We start from the raw sequence: 17,462 nt of genomic DNA on the forward strand, positions 1-17,462 counted from the left end.
CTTTTAATGTTTTTGGTTTAAGGGAAGTATCCAAATCCAAAAGTATTTTAGTAACTAAAAATGAGAGCAAATTTCATATTAACTGAAATTTTTATTAATTGCAAAATTATTGACTTTCCTGTACTCATTATAATAATTTCATTGTATTGTACAATGAAAATAAAGACGAAAAAGTTCATAATATTTAAACTACCGGCATTTATAAGCTAAATTCTGCATTAACACAATATTGTAATCGCAATCTCAGGAGTACTCAATTTATCGGCGTTCATGCGAGCTCTTACGGTTACTTATCCATCTTATTGATGTAAATAAGCGTTATGCTACGGAAATTTAGCAGCAATATTACCCTTTATATGAATTTTCTTCTATATTTAGCAAGTTATAGCATAACAATTAATTTTATTTTACAGGCTCTAAAATTTTTAAATCACAACTTATACCAAACTTTTCGGTAGAGGGTTAATTTATAACTATTTCATATAAAAAAAAACCCATCCATATTTTTTTACATATATTACATCAAGCTGTTGATTTATAAATCCACTTAATTATTGCAAATGACCAACATAAAATGATTTTGAGATTTTTTCGTTAATAATTATCTTTCCAAATAAATTTGAATTTTTATTATGTCAGTAAATAATAACTACATATCTATATTACAAATAGAAGAATAAAAATTATAGAAATGTTTTTTAACTGAAAACTGAAAAAACACTTTTTTAATTGAAAAACTGAAGTTATTGGTATAAGTTTGTGGGAAATATTTTCATAAAGGATATTCGATCCAAAGAGTTTTAAAATTCAAATAATGACGTATTAGTAATGAATCTTCTTATGTGTATAAACATTTTTTATTATAGCACTGAAAACAAGTGTCTCTCATGATTTACAAAAACGGCATCACAGTGAAAATTTGTCAATGTCAAAAATATTTATTTCCAAAAAGAAAAAATCATGTAATGTTTTTAATAATTTCTTTAAGCTTTTAAAATGTCGTCGTTATATTTAAATATGAAGGAAATCATGAAATGGGTAAGAGTAAATACAGTGAATCAATAAATAGTATAAAGTAGCTGGAAATAGAAAAATTTTTTGTGTAAGCCCCTTGCTGTCATTTTTCGCGTTCATACAACTCCATTTGTAGTTATCTAATCGACCAATATGGAAGCAAAACGATTAAATATATAGAAACTTTGTGTTAAGTAATCGCGAATACAGTTTTTAATAAACAAAAATGCCAGTTGACATTCATGATCATATGCATGATCATATTCATGTAAATGAAAATGCTCTTGTGAAAAAAGATGACCACCGCCAAATGAAACAAATGTTTGCTGGCGGGTTATCAGCTGCATTAACTCGTACCGCATCTCAACCTTTAGACGTACTTAAAGTTCGTTTTCAGCTTCAAATAGAACCTGTAAAAGAAACAAAAACTTCTACAATTTCAAAATACCGAAGTATAAGTCACGCTGTATCAACAATATATAAAGAAGAGGGCTTCTTAGCGTTGTGGAAAGGTCACAATCCTGGACAAGTTCTAAGTATAATGTTTGGAATTGCACAATTTTGGTCATTTGAGCAATTCAAATTGATAGCAAAAGAACAAGAATATTTGAAGAATTCACCTAATGCCGTTAATTTTATATGCGGTGCCTTTTCTGGTGGTATAGCAACTTTTTGTGCTCAACCTTTGGATGTTCTAAGAACTCGTCTGATAGCGCAAGATCATGGTGAAGGTTATCGTAATTCATTTCATGGTATGAGTAATATTATAAAAACCGAAGGTATACGTGGCCTATATAGAGGTATAAATCCGTCTTTAATACAAATTATGCCATTGATGGGGACAAATTTTATGGTGTATAAAATGCTTAAAGATGTAATAGCTAAAACCTTAAAAATTGATCCAGTTGAAATACCATCTTTAGCTTTAATGATTATAGGAGGTATCAGTGGAACTGTATCTAAAACTATAGTTTATCCATTTGATTTGGTTAAAAAGAGGCTTCAAATTCAAGGGTTTCACAAGCATCGTAAAACTTTTGGTAAAAATGTTGAATACAACAGTATCTTGCATTGTTTTCGTTTAACTGTTGCTCAAGAAGGTTTTTTAGGGCTTTTCAAAGGAATGACACCAACATTATTGAAATCGGGTTGGGTAACCGCTTTAAATTTTTGTTTTTATGACAAAATTATCGATATTTTACACTGATATTATCGGTTTACATCAAGAAAGATTCTGCATCACAAATCTTAGAAATCTTAATTTTTATTTTATTTATTTTGACTACTTAAATATATTTTTTTTTCCAACAAATTTAATTTATTTTTACATACTATAAAGAAAATTTAGTTTTATATACTACAAAAAAAAAAAATTAAATAAAACACAACTATATTTGAAAAGTGAAAAAAAAAAAATAAATCAATTATGGTTGTGATAAGTTTTCAGTAATGTGTTTTATTTTTTATAATATAGTTGTTTAGCCCTGATAAACTTAACCTTATCAAAATTGAAAGAAAATTTTGAAAAATTGACTATTTCAATGGTTCATAAATTTGTTGTTATTTCACAAATACTACAAAATTATTAAGACATGTTTGGCAAATTATTGATTTTTGTGTTATAGTTAGGAACACATTCTTTTTGTGTGTTTTTTTTACATAATCATAACTTATGTATATTTGAAGAATATTTAATAATTATTGATTTTTGTTATTTTAGCAAGAGGATGCTAACAGAAAAATTGAATCAATTGCAAAACAATTAGAAAGTATTGATAAACTTGTTACAAACAATTTGTCTGGAAGCGAAGCTAGTGATAGCATTATGGAGCTATTAGAAATTATTAGTTCAATTGAAGTGCAGCAAAAAAACTTTATTGAAAATGCAAATTCCATAAAAGTAAAGGAAGTACAAGATATGTCAGATGAATTAAAATTCCATATACAATTATTAGAAAAAGATTTGGAACTTTTAAATTTAGAAAATAACAGTTAAATAAAACAGTATTAAGCTTCGAAAAGTACTGATTACTTAAAATATAAAAATAAAAAATCATGATATATTTATTTTTAAAATTACAAAAGAAAAAAAAATTAATAATTCTTTTATAAGAAAAATATTCATTTATTTTTAAATACATTATAAAAATATTCAGTTATAAATAAAAAAGGAACATTGAAATAATCTCTTATCCAATCATATTACACATTTCGTTATTTTTTTGGTTTAAAGCCAAAGTTTTACCAGGGAGTTTGGTAGTAATTTTAATTACATTAATTTCATTCTTTTTTTCTCCCAAGATTTGAAGAGTATTTTGAATTCGATGTCTACAAAAAAAAAAAATGTGATAAATAAGTACATAGTTATTAAATATTTACAAATTACCTTAGACTAGATTTTGGTTTTTCTAATTGTATACACAATTTAATATCTGAGTAAAAATCAACATCTGCATTGACGTTTATTTTCGGATTTGATTCAGTTAAAAATTCATTTTTTATTTTGATAAATGATGAGCCTAAAGTTAAAGAACCCAAAATTACTTCTCCAGATCTAAAAATAATATAAACATGTAAAATTAATAACATAATAGTAGGATGACATACTTTTTGATAATTTCGGTATGAGCATTACGATTCCATAAACTAAATTCAATTTTTCCATTTAAATCTATAGATTTTGCACCAACAATTTGCATATATATTGTTATTCCATTTTGCAATAAAATATATTCTTCATGATCTTGCTGAATTACTGTAGCTTTATATGCTGTGGTAGGTTCACTTGCTGTTCCACTCCAAACATGTCCCATTAGTTCAGAGTGACCATTAAAAAATATTAATGGTCTTAAATGAGTATTTTGAATTGTGATTTCCATTCCAGCTTTAATTTCTTGTGATTCTTCTTCAACTTCTTCTTCGCTATTGGAAATGAAAGTAGATAAACCAGTGGTAAAAAGCCCAAGCTAAAAATAATGTTTATTAACTATGTATTTACATTTATATAATTTTTAATATATAAAAAAAACTGATTATTTTTTGTATGTACCTTGAATGTACTTATCTCGCCCTTTTCAGTTTTCAAAAGATAATCAACGTCACCTTGTTTGAGTACGCCGTTAAATATTTCTTGTGCACTCAACAGACTCTCATTAAAGGCTGGTTTAACTGCCAAATTTCGTTCCAGAACAGAAGAGAGACCTATGTGTTATATATAAATACGTTAACATGTTCACACTTTTAAAGTTTTCTTACCTTTCTGTCCAAGCAAATTGTAATTATATAGATCTGGTCTATTTTTTAAAGTATCTTCAAACAATAATTTGAATTTCGGGCACTTTGAAGCGAGCAAATTAAGTTTTTCTATTGTATATCTTTTAATCTCGAATGCTTTATCATTTGATCCGACATATTCTAATAAATGTGTAAGCTCAGTTTTAGATGGTTTCATTGACAATAAAATATCTAACGCTGATATTCGAGCTGTGGAATCAAATTTTTGAGAAATTTGATAAAATATTTTTTCAAACAAATTTCTATCTTTCTTTGTAAACAGTTTTACATTAAAAGTTTTTAAAGCTTTCATGGCTTGAACTGAAGCTGAATTATCCTGTCCTAAAGCAATTTCAAGTAATGTTGGGATAGTAGACGGATCTTTTAAATTTTGTAGACCACGAATATAAACAGATTTACATTTAAAATCTTGACAAGTATTTAACTTGTGTAAAATATAGTCTTTAATTTTAATAATAATTGAGTCTTCAAACATATCTGGACTTATAAAACTATATTTATGTGCAATAGACGCTAAAGTTTGTAATAAGGTATCGTACAACTTTGAATCATCATGATCAGAATATTTTAGCATAAGAATATCATATAAATCTAAGAATATAGATTTTTCTGGACGACTAGCTATCGATAATGCTTGTAAATAACGCTCTATTATTTCGAAATCGTCTTCATTTTCAAATTGAAAAACTTTCATAATTGCAATATGTGCATCCATAGTTTGGGTAGCTCCCATAAGATCAACAATTTGATCAAGATTTTCAGCCATTTTTTTTGATTTTAATATTTTTTCGAATTCGTTAGTTTTAGTTATTCGAGAAATTGGAAGTAGTTGTGCAAATATGTACGCAGTAGACAATTTACCGATGTTCAAATTATTCATTTCCTCTTGGTAGGCCAACAAATGTGTTTTTAAATTAGAATTAATTTTAGAAATCTGACCATCAATATCTCCTTCAACATCGTAGGATTGAAAAGTTTTGAGTTTATCAATAATATCATTATGTGAATCAGATAATTTTTGTTCAGAAATATCTGAGGCTACATGATCAATTACAATATGAGATTCAATTTTTGAGCCAATATCATTTTTAGAAGCAACATTTATATCATGTATTTCTGTAGCATCCACACTACGTAATATAAAATCCTGAGTAAGCTTGTAATGTATATCTTGCCGTGATGAAAGGTTAATATCTAAAAAAAATTTTTAAATAATGATGTTAAAATATCAAAAATTTTAGGAATAAACTACCCATAGCACTTTCATATCTTCGTCCAACTTTTAAATTCCAGCCCCTACAAGAAAATTTCTTTTTCGTGAAATAAGTTGAAGATTTGAAATCGTATAAAACACTACATATTCCAAGCAAATCACTCTCATGTGTTATTTGTGCATGATTCTTAATTTGTACTTGAAAAATACTACCTAAACCTCTTTTAAAATTAAGTGAAAATGCATTTTTATCGTCTTTATGTGCGAAAAACTCTTTAATTTCACCTCCACTTAAATAAAGATAAAACTCTAAATGCTTCAATTTTCCTAAATCAGGAATATTTTGAGATTTGTACTGCGGGATGTCATTTTTATTTCGTGATATTATTGTTCCAATTTTATTGAAAGGATCTAGTTCAAAATGTAATAATTGTGTTTCTCCTTCATTTGTGTGCCATATTGATGACACTTTTAATAAAGTATTGAATTCATAGCCCGTTAGGTATGATGTGTTTCGGATCTCTTTAATATTTACCTGGTTTTTTATTTGATATGTCTGTTTCGTTCCAATTGGTATTAGCTGTGCCAGTACAATAGAAACTTAAAAAGAAATAAAAAATGTTATACAAAATTAATATTAACTATTAACAGAGAAGGAAAATCATATACTTAATACACCACGAGGAAAAATTTTTGTATTTTAATTTGTTGATAACATCGTATGCATGCACAAAAAATCACACTTATATTCAATTATCTCTAAAACAGAATAATAATAAAAAATCAAGTGCGATAAAAACTAAACTGAAGTCAAAGGATCTAACTGAGTTATTTATTTTGTTTTAATTTTGTTTCGTTTACTTAAGAATGACTACTGAACAACAATATTACAAAAAGTTACAATAAGACACCTTACTACGTCTATGTAGTTATAAAAAATTAATAAATTCTTATCACATACATAGAATAGAGTCAATGAACGTTAAATAATTCTAAAAAAAAAACTTACCGAAAGTTAGTGCTATGTAGAAATATACTAAAATTGTATTGGATGCCATGGCTCACGAACCTTATTGTTAAATATCTTAAAATAAACTGAAAAAAACTAATAGTTTTAATCTCCTAATAAGCATATTATTACTTATTAGTTTGAGTTAAACATAATTATCAAATGCAATTTCTAAAACTGATAATTTAATAATTTCTTTTTATTGTTTTTATTGACTAAATGTCATTTCTTGCCCAATAGATAGCGTATGGAAATATTGTTTGTATGTCATATTTATTGTTATTTTAACATTGGTTTCATTCAGCAGCTAAACTATTCATTTACATTTGATTGCAAATTTCTATATCAATTCCGAAGAAGAAATATTTAATGTATAATTTTATCGCACATATATAATCGGATTGTTAATAAGTTTAATGCTAACTGAAAATTTAAAAATTAAATAATGTCAATTAAAAACCAAAAATTTTATGTCAAAAATTAATTTTCGAAAACCAGTTTGCACTTTTTTATTTTTAACAATTTTAGAAGAAACGTAAATAGATCCCTTTACGAATCAAAAATTAAAAAAAAAACCAATCCGTTCTTTTATAAATTTGTGAATATTGCACTTCATTAAAAAAGATTACAAAAACAAATTTCATATAAAATCTTTGCAAAAATAGCTGAGTAAGTTTTTGACAACATCAAAGTATATTATAAAATTAATACTTGTCAAAAAATCAAATAATTTTTAATGAATAAAAAAAAAACACTCACGAGACAAAATTGATTATTTTATAATAAGATTACAGAGTTAAAATTTAAATCATATCTGTTTGATATAAAAATTGACGTAATTTTTCCCAAAAAGAAAAAAATTCTCATTTCACAGAAAAGTAAACAAGCAGACGATAAAGTTAAAAAAGCTTTTGAAAACTTTATAAATAATTGATATACGTCAAATTTCAAAATATTCATCGTACATAAAAAAAAATATGGTTTTGGTTATCGAAAATTTTGATTTTGGATTGTAAAAGTACGAAAACTTGGAAAAAAACATTTGTGAATCTATTTAGTTTATTTTATTTTTAATGAAAAAATTTTGAAAATTTTTATTTTTAAATTAAGTCATCTGATATAACCAAGAAAGCATGTGTCTTGACAACATTAAGATTAAAATTTTAAAATTTAAGTTTTTTTAACGTGTTAAATTTTACACTATAAAACTTAAGAAAACTTTAAACATTGAGAAGTTCTTAAAAACTTTCTTGTAGACAGACCTATAGTTCTTCTTTAAAAAGGAATGTATGATTTCGATTTTAATTATGTAAACATTCGCCACTAGATGTCACAATATTATTACAGAACTGAAAGTGGACAAATCATAAAAATATGTAAATATGTATTTGTTAATGACATATAAAAAAACCGTATAGATTCATAATTTAAACTTTAATGTTTTAAAACATAGCATGTAGTTCACATTTTGTAAAAAAAGAGATCCCCTCTTTATCTTAATATGGCTTTTCTAAAAGTTTTAAACGATTTTAATAAGATTTTGGCTTTCTAGTGATTTTTATATTCATAGAGTTTTAAAAAATTGATAATTTGTTCTTGCTTCCACTTTCTGGATACTTGCTATCGATGACTTTTTTTGTTTTTCTTTTTTTCTTTATTTTCTTAACAATTTTAATTATAATTTTATTAACTTAAAAATATCTTACACATAACAGATCTTAGCCTAAGCTGATTTATGAAACAAAGATTTTAACAGATTTATGAAACAAAAATAATTTTTTTTCTTTTTTTTTCCCCCTTTTGAATTTCATATAATATACAAAAAAAAAGAAAAGAAAGAAAAAAAACAAAAATAAGTGATTTACTGTCTTTTTAAAATACATACGTATGTACATATGTATATAAAAAATTTTTTAAAAAAAAATATATTAAAGTAAGGATAATACACGCACACCTACTTACAAAAAAATAAATAAATAATATATCAATAAATTTTAACTAGGGTTTGAACGGTTACACTTACAGTGTCTGTAACGTTGCAGATTGAACAGTTGTCTAGTAATGTTGCAGATTGTAAGATTACAGTAACCTATGGTTTTTTGAAAATTTTTTGTTATTAATATTTTTTATTATGAAATAATTTTTTACATTGATTACATTTTTAATTAAACGAAGAGCTTTAAAAAAACTTAAATTTTAATTTTTTAATTTATTTACTTGTGCAATACTATTTTTAATTTGAATTTTTAAATTAAATTTTTATTTAAATGGATTTCTTTATAATTTTAAATTAATAATTAATAAATTTTTAATTTTTTTACAAAAATTATGATTTTTTTTTTACAATTTGCAAAATTTTTTTTACAAATCATGAATTGAACAAAACTAAGACAAAGTTACAGGTCACAATAACTGGTTAATGTAAAAAATTTGCAACTTCACAGTGGTTACTGTAAGTTACTATAACCATCCAAACCCTAATTTTAACATATTCATATACATAGATGTATATTTATACATATTTAGTTAATTATTATTCTTAAATAATTTACATTTCATTTCGTCCATCAAGAATTAAAGATATACAAAATTAGTTCTACTCTACATATATTTGTCAAACTTGAAAGTACCTATTTATCGGAATATAGCAAATCTGTTGGATGTATGAATCTGTTGGATTCTTTATGTATGATATCTAACTGATTTAAAGTTTGCTGGCTCCATGTATGTTTTAGGTATACAATATGTCACTTTATAAATGAAGAATATATTGTATAAAGAGTATTAGTGTAGAATAATCGCGCAGTCTACTCAATAAGGAAAGATAACGAGTTATTTTATGGATTATATGATGCACATGGTTAACCCACTTTAATTATCTACATCAATAACTAAGCCCAGACAATTAAAACAATTAATTGTTTCAATTATCTCGCTTCTAAAATGAAACTCTTCTAAAGAATATAGTTTATTATTCAGCAATATAATATTAGTCTTGTAATATTTAAACTCAGTTTGTTATTGGTATTAAATAAATCAATCACATTCAAGTAGTTTTCAATATTTCTTCTCAATTTAACCTCCGTGGTTGCTGAATATATCTTATAACTTTGATAAGAAACTAAAGAAAATATGGTATATTGTATATGATAGGAGTATTAAGCAAAGAATCTAAGGTTTACATTGTATTCCCAACGATCTCTATGACCAGCCGAATAGTATTAATAAATATTCAATAAAATAATGAGGTAAGCATAATTTCTTTCATTTATTGATTTTAAGTATACAACATTATGTTGCATTTTATTTTTAAAGTCTTACAAAATAAGGAGATACTGTTTAAAAGACACCAAATTTTACAAATAAATTTAAATTATTAAGTATAGCATTGAAATTTCTTTCGCAATAATGCGAAAGTAAAATATATTTTGCTAAAATTTATTGTATATGTATACATTTATTATTTCTCGAAATTTAATACACACTTTGGACTTCAATTTGCACTAGTCTTAAAATCTAAAAAAAAATCCTTGACGAAATATCTAAAACTTATTTTTAGGTCGAAATCAAATATGAATCTAAAGAAACACAATAATTACTTTGCCCATCAAATAAATAAAAAATTTTATAAGGAACTTAAACTAAAAACAAATATTAAAGGAATAACTATGTAACCTTTGCAATATTTTATTAATTGAATATACCTTTTTATGAAAATGACTCAATAGATTAATTAATATCTCTTTAACTTGACTGAAATTTACATTTAAGAAAGTCAAAAAAAAAAAAAATACCCGAAAAAATTATTTATTTTTTTTTGCTTCACTTAATATCTATAAAAAGATTGCGCCATGCCAAAATTTACTGGCCAACTACCAAAACCTTGATGCATAAACGAACTCGAATGTGTTGGATTAGCTGGATGATGAAATTGTAAATGATGAGCATGTGTTTGTGAATGTAAATCTAATCCGTTTCCTTGATAACTATCTGGAGGTGTTATTGAAGATATTTGTCTTGATGATAAACTAATAGAAGTAGCATTAGTTAGACCGGGATTCCAAGTCGCATAATTACTATTACATGTTATAGATTCACTATTATTAGAACTATTTGCATTCTGTTGTAAATGATATTTGGATTCGGACGCCTGTTGATGTTGATTTTCTGAGCTTGGTTGAGTTTCTAAATGAATATTTTGAGCATTTGTAGGTTTAATATCCTCATTACTATTACTATTACCCGAGTTCGGTCCCATCATTGTCGTTAAACTATTTGGAGTTGGTGGTAATTGCAAAGGATTATTATAGTTAACATTGATTCCAACAGGGCTTTCACTACCGTTACGTAATAAAGTTTGCTGTTGATGGTGAGAACTATGTTGTTGTTGCTGTTGTTGATCTTCAATAGAAGTTGTGTTACTTGTGGCTTGACAAACATAATTCGAATTTGTTGTTGAAGTTAAATTTGTTATGGATGTAGGTGAAGCGTTAAGATGATGAGATGGTGTTGTATGATGACTATTAATTGGTGTTGGAGGCACAATTACGTGAGCAGCAGCTGCAACTGATGATGCTGAATGCATATGTGCATAACTAGGTGTCGGATTATGAATTTGATGCGGTGGTGTTGTTGGAAAATGTAATGTTGAAGTATTGTGTAAATGATGACTTGATTGATAAAAGTCGTGTAATTGATGAGATGATGTCGGCCCGAATGCAGATGCATCAGTTAAACCTTGAGTCATTAGAGCGGGATATGGTGTTACACTATTACTAGTTGAATATGATGACAGAGTTTGATGTGATATTCCGGTTGACATAGGGGTGCCTGTTGATCCAGAACCCATTTGTTTGCGAAGACGTGCCCGCCGATTACTAAACCAAACTTGAATTCTCGCTTCAGTTAACTTTGTTCGTTGAGCTAGCTCTTCTCTCGTATAGATATCGGGATATTGAGTTCGTTCAAATGCTCTTTCTAATTCATCTAGCTGAAGAGCTGTAAAGGAAGTTCTTGAACGACGTTGTTTACGTTTTAATGGGATACCTGGCTCAGTGTCGCAATCAGACATGTCTCCATCTGAATGTTTTGAATCTACACCTATAACAAAATAAAAAAAATAAGGTGAAAACAATTTTAATTATTCGAAATAAATATGTAGCTATTTGTATATGTACCAATGACAATTCCTTCACAATAACAAAAAAACATATTGCTGACTCAGCTTAATTTTTAGTGATTCTTTTTTATTGTTTATTGTTATTACTTTTTTTCTTTTTTAGTGTTATTAGTCATTTTTAAAATATTTTTAAAATATTGCACCTAAAATTATAGGAGCATAGAGATCTATAAAATCATTTATAAAAACTAGTTATTTAGGCAAAAAAGTGCAAAAAGTTCACTATAACTATAAAGAGAAAAATGCGTAATAATAATTGCCGTATAAGTTCGAAAATACGCGTGCGTATTGAAGCAGTACATTATGACAATTACAATAAGAAGTTCCATAAAATCTAAAAAAATTTTGTTCTGAAAGGTCAATCTACAGAACCCAATTAAACTTTAAGTAATTCCCAGCAGATTGGTTAATTATTCCTAGTGTTTCTTAAGTAGATTGCTTATAACAAAATATAGATTTCGAAAATTTAATCAATCTACAACTATAAATACCTTTTCAAATTCCGAATGTAATAATTGTTTAATTGAGTGTTCCGATCAATTCAACAATCAATTGGTCAGTATATTTGACATTTTATTCTTTTTATTTACGAAATATTCATCAAAAATAAAGGAAAAGTTAAAAGAATTACGCAAGATCTAGGAAATAGATTCAACACTTACTTAATTAATGCTAATGTGCAAAAGTATACAACTATCTTATATATATTAGTTGCACTTATATTTAAATTTCCATTTATAAGAAATAAACCTATAAGTATGGCTTCGGGGAGGATTTGTTACCCCGGGGAGGATCTCGCAGCTTGATGTGACTACCATACTGCGGTTTGTCAGGGGCCTAGGTGCAGGACTAATGTAGGTTGGGATGGGAATCACAAAAGATCCTTTGGGTCGACGTAAGAAGAGCCTAGGGGCCTAGAAAAACAAAACATGGCATAAATGATAGATCTCAAAGCTCATAATTTTGAACTTGTTAATTATAAATACTTATACCCCATGCAAAAAGAGGCTCATAAATCTTCGAATTTGTAAAAGCTCTAAATAATTTATGTGCGGTTGAATTTTCCGCGATTTTTTTAGTTCATAATGTATACATTAAACAAAAAGAAACAATTTTTAAAAATTTGCTCTTTAAAATTAAATTAGAACTCGGCGGTCTTCAAACGTGTATTTATATGTACACATGCATGCACAAACACACAAAATAAATTTTCAAACATACACAAACAACTTCTATGGAAAAAAAACGTATATTGAATTCGTATGTGGTCTTTGTGGGCACACGAAAAAATAATTTTAAAATTAAAATAATTTTTTATTTAATTAACTAACATACAAATATATGTATGTATGTTTGTATGTATTGATAAAAGTAAACAATATTGTTATTGCTACTCAGTTTTTCAACTGATTCTAAGACTGAAGTTTTAAACATTTCGAAAAATATGCACTAGTTTAATAAAATCCCATTTTTTTGCTCAGTCATGTTGATTTCAATCATTAAATTTAGATCGCTGTGATGCTTTATTATGTGTATATAGTTTTGAAATATCATTTATATCTCATCAATTCTAATAATAATTATTAATTCGACAACTTTTCTATTTTTAATTTCAATTTAAAGTGCCACTGTTTTTTTTTTATTTAATCGTACCCCTTGATATTTGATAATTATTTTTTTTTTGTATATTTCTTCTTGTTTTATACTTTCAATTTTAATAATTTAATATCCGATGTCTTATTATTTTTTCATTTACCATTTTTCTTATTATTTAGATCATCATCAATACCATCACGGCCACGTAATAAACGAGAAATTGCACTAACGGATGGAGCTGTTGAACGTTCACATAAACCTTCTTTTATTAAACGATCACGTATTTCCCATGAAAATATACCAGGATTATCACGTTTATATTCTTCAATTCGATTTTCAACTTCTGGTGTTGCAACACGTGGCTTTGAACCACCGATTACACCTGGTCGAATTGAACCAGTTTCTTGATATCTGTTTAATATTTTTGATACACATCCATGACTAACTCTTAATTGACGTGAAATTACACATGGTCTTATACCCGATGCTGCCATTTCTACTATTTTTAAGCGAATATTATTTGGTAATGGTCTTCCATTAATAAATACACCACCTAATTGATTTATACGTCCTTGACCAGCGGACATATCACCTGAAAATAAACAAATTAAATTTATTACATTCAAAGTTGAGTTTAAGTTTTTTTTGTTGAGCAAACTAAAGAAAAAGTTTTAATTTTACATTCAATATTAAACAAAATTGAGAACACGAAATCTAAATAAGTGAGAATAAAGCATTAAATTTGTGCAGATCGAATATTATGAATAAATTTAGCGCAAATGCTGATGCTTTAGTCAAACCTTGAGTCATTGGAGCAGAATATGAAGTTACACTATTACTGGTCTTTAAAATTTTCACAATGAACAGAAAACAGGAAAGTATGCTTCGATTTGTGTTCTGCCCCAAAAAAGTAAAATCAAATAAGAGTAGTAAGTTTTTTAAAAATTGAAAGAGTCAATGTTTTTTACAGCAGAACTAATTGCAAAGTGCAGTTACTGCTAACGATATATTTAAAGTGAATGCAATAGGGATTTACAACAAGGCTCAAAGCCATTCAAGACCTAAAGTATTTTGTGTTAGACTCAACAATTTTAGGTAGCAAAAAGTTTCCTACCATAAAATTTGGGGATTTAAATAGTGTGAATAGAAAAAGTTCTTATATTACCAGTCTCAAGTTAAAGAATTCAAAAAACTAACAAATGAAAGTTTTAATTCGCTCATTCAGTTTCTTCTCAACCACTGAGCAGAAAGTAAAATTCACAATAAAGTATTCAACTAATGCAAAAAGAAGCCATATACCATGTTATCCAGCTTGTGATTAATGATTGGAAAGTTACTTCGTCCAAGATGTATAACAAATAGTCTTTTGCACATATTTCATATAGAAGAAGCAGAAGAGATCATTGGAAGCCAGCAGAAGGAACCATAAGTCCTGAAAAAATTGTTCGAATAGTAATGCCAAAAAAAGAGAAACCTAGTGCAATTATTTCAAGAAAGAAGCAATAACAAGCGGAAAGAAGACTCTAACATATCCAAACATATCAAGAAGATGCAGGAGCAATTTAAAATAAACAAGAAAACTGAAGGAAAACGCAAATTTTTGCGCACCATAAAGGTTGCATCCATGTTGGATTAAAAATCACTACGGAAAATTATTAGTGGAGAAGTTTTACACAACCATTAACTACGAAATTGTTTTTAAATAAAAAAGTTCTACAATTTTATGTTTTAAAAAATTATTAACAGTGCCCACCGTTGGTACACGGAATTTATATGCCACTATAAAAAAACTAAAAAACTGAAAGAAAAATCTGAAAAGTAACAATTTTCTGCTTTGCAGAACGGCCTGCAAGATATTATTTACATTTACACCTGATTTTTTAAGCATTTTTGGCGAAAATTCTACATTAAGTTGATAAACTTCCCAGAGTACCAACTCGTCTTATATAATATGTATACTTAAAAATTACAGAACCAAAGTCAAGATGACACAAAATATTTTGATTTAAAACAAAATAGATTTATACTACTTAAATTAAAACGCAAATGTAACAGCAGTTTTACACATTTAACAACTTAAACCTTTGTTATTGAACAATTCAAGCTGTTACTGGAAGTACATTTAGGTGTATGTCTTTAAAGGTTTAAATCATAAATATTTATATGATTTATACCTAAAGTGTTAGAGTACTAGATTTTAATTATAAGAATGTTTGGCGATCTATGTAAACTTAATCTTCAAAATTTCAGTCACTATATCTATGTTATTGCTGTTGGAGCAGTAAATATTATATTTTGTATATTAAGTATCGTTTACCTCACTCCAGTTTATTGAATACATGAAAACTAAAGTATGTATAAGAACGGTTTTCTAAGAAAAATTCTATAAGAAAATGCATTGAAAAATTCGGTAACCTCCATATTGGTTAATTTCACTCAATAAACGAATTTAACTATAATAAATCATGAAATCTTAATTGTGCCAAAACCCGATAAGGTCAAAGCTCAATAAGGTCAATCATTTTTAATATTATCCAATCAAAAATTTAAATTTTAGGAACCATAAGGAGTTCTGTGAATTCAAGCGATTGAAAAATTACCTTGAAAAGGGTATCCATTAAAACATGATCTGTGATGCATTGCCCCAAAACTGGTCACAGTCATCTTTTTAATTTTTCAAATATTTTAATTTTTTTTCTTTTGTTTTTTCAATTAAATTTTTTTTTTTTATAATAAACAATAATTTTTTATATATTTAAAATCACAATCTTTTATATTTTCTTATAATTTATTAATTATTTTACTATATTTCTTTTAATATATTTTCTTTCACTTAAAAAACATACATCATAGGTATATAATTAATATTTGACTACACTTAAACACACAATAATTTTTTGGTTCTACTAGAATTTTAAAAGTTTTCGAATTTTTTAATTAAATTTTTACAATACAAGCTCGATCACGATCCAATAATTTTCAATAACTGAATTACATGCACGCTATCTTTACTTAAAGATCATAACTAAATTATATTAGAAGAGAAAAATTTTGTTAAAAATAAAAAAAGAGAGAAGAAAATCGATTGACCGCTTAATATTGAATATAGGCGCTGCGCTGCGGCGAGTAAACAAATGTTTTGAAGAAATAAAGACTTCTTCTGCAATAGCAATGAAAATGAAAAATAAGATTTCAGTAAAGGGGCAGAGCCCCTTGCATGTTTAGCTATAAATATTATTTCCAAATATATTTTTTCTTTTTTTTTTTTTGAAAAGTTAATTAACATTTGTGTTTTTTGCTATTATTATTATTATTATTATTATTATTATTAAAAACGGAGTAATGTGAATGTATTTGTTTAAATAAAAAATTTTTAAACCTGAAATGTTCTATGATAGTATTTGAAAAGTCCGCCCATTTTTCGATTAATGTTTAAGTGTGTATATAGTTAATTTTATTGATCACTTGTTTTCAAGTTCATTTTTTCGATTGTGTGGTGTTTTTATAATATTAAATTTTATTTTTAATTTTTTGATTTCTTTTGGTTTATGAAGTTTTTATTATGCGGTCTTATATAGATTAATAATACAGGAATATGTTACGCCTTTAAATAATTTCATAGGCTGTGAATATGAATAAAAAGTAGTTAATGAAATAAATATAATGCAGTTTGTTTTCTCTTTTTATCTTATACCTATATTGAAGAAAATTAATGTGAAGATCGGTCGCCATAGAATTTGTTTGTTTTTGATTGAAGTTTTGGTTGTATGTGAGTGCAATACGTTGTAAAAAATGATTACAAAAAAAAAATTATATTTTATTTTACAATTTCTTCATTTTATATTTTGTAAATTTTATACGTACATATATATTTAAATATATCTATGTGTGTATTCGTATTAATCTGTAAATATTTGTATGTTTTTCATTTTATTTAATATATATATAGTATTTAAAGAAAATGGCAGTTTATTGCCATATTAAAATTGTTTAGAAAAGAAAAAATTAAAGTAAAAATATTTGTTTTTTTTTTTATATTCAGGTGAGTTTGTAATTTTGTTTAAATAAATATAAAATGTGCTCAATGTTGTGTCCAGAAATTAAGAATCAACTTAAAATATATATCTATATTATAAGAATCTTGTGCACTAAGAAAA

The 17,462-nt window shown here is 26.4% G+C and overlaps 4 protein-coding genes across 4 annotated transcripts in view; 2 read left to right on the forward strand and 2 right to left on the reverse strand.

Moving 5' to 3' along the window:
- The first annotated feature begins 882 nt into the window (after positions 1-882).
- Positions 883-3,171, forward strand: LOC129608833 (uncharacterized). Its single transcript, XM_055520575.1, has 2 exons — positions 883-1,038; positions 2,735-3,171. The coding sequence occupies exons 1-2, from the start codon at positions 997-999 to the stop codon at positions 3,008-3,010; spliced, it is 318 nt and encodes a 105-aa protein (XP_055376550.1). The 5' UTR covers positions 883-996; the 3' UTR covers positions 3,011-3,171.
- LOC129608832 (mitochondrial thiamine pyrophosphate carrier-like) lies at positions 1,053-2,376 on the forward strand. Its single transcript, XM_055520574.1, has one exon. It carries the CDS (start codon positions 1,241-1,243, stop codon positions 2,219-2,221), a length of 981 nt encoding a protein of 326 aa, XP_055376549.1. The 5' UTR covers positions 1,053-1,240; the 3' UTR covers positions 2,222-2,376.
- LOC129608831 (microsomal triacylglycerol transfer protein) lies at positions 3,116-6,720 on the reverse strand. The gene is made up of 7 exons (XM_055520573.1): positions 6,531-6,720; positions 5,561-6,121; positions 4,270-5,502; positions 4,064-4,215; positions 3,622-3,980; positions 3,401-3,568; positions 3,116-3,342 (listed from the first exon to the last, which is right to left on the reverse strand). Exons 1-7 carry the CDS (start codon positions 6,577-6,579, stop codon positions 3,204-3,206), a joined length of 2,661 nt encoding a protein of 886 aa, XP_055376548.1. The 5' UTR covers positions 6,580-6,720; the 3' UTR covers positions 3,116-3,203.
- Positions 6,721-10,356: 3,636 nt separating this feature from the next.
- LOC129608856 (protein gooseberry) overlaps positions 10,357-17,462 on the reverse strand; it is a 66,279-nt gene continuing 59,173 nt past the window's right edge. The window contains exons 2-3 of the mRNA XM_055520611.1: positions 13,466-13,897; positions 10,357-11,630 (exon numbers count right to left, since the gene is read on the reverse strand). Of these exons, the coding sequence (XP_055376586.1) occupies positions 10,357-11,630; positions 13,466-13,892 (1,701 nt within the window). The 5' untranslated portion in view covers positions 13,893-13,897. The remainder of the gene's footprint in view (positions 11,631-13,465; positions 13,898-17,462) is intronic.

This window comes from Condylostylus longicornis, unplaced genomic scaffold (assembly GCF_029603195.1).
Source record: "Condylostylus longicornis isolate FDR11 unplaced genomic scaffold, ASM2960319v2 ptg000037l, whole genome shotgun sequence".
Lineage (NCBI taxonomy): Eukaryota > Metazoa > Arthropoda > Insecta > Diptera > Dolichopodidae > Condylostylus > Condylostylus longicornis.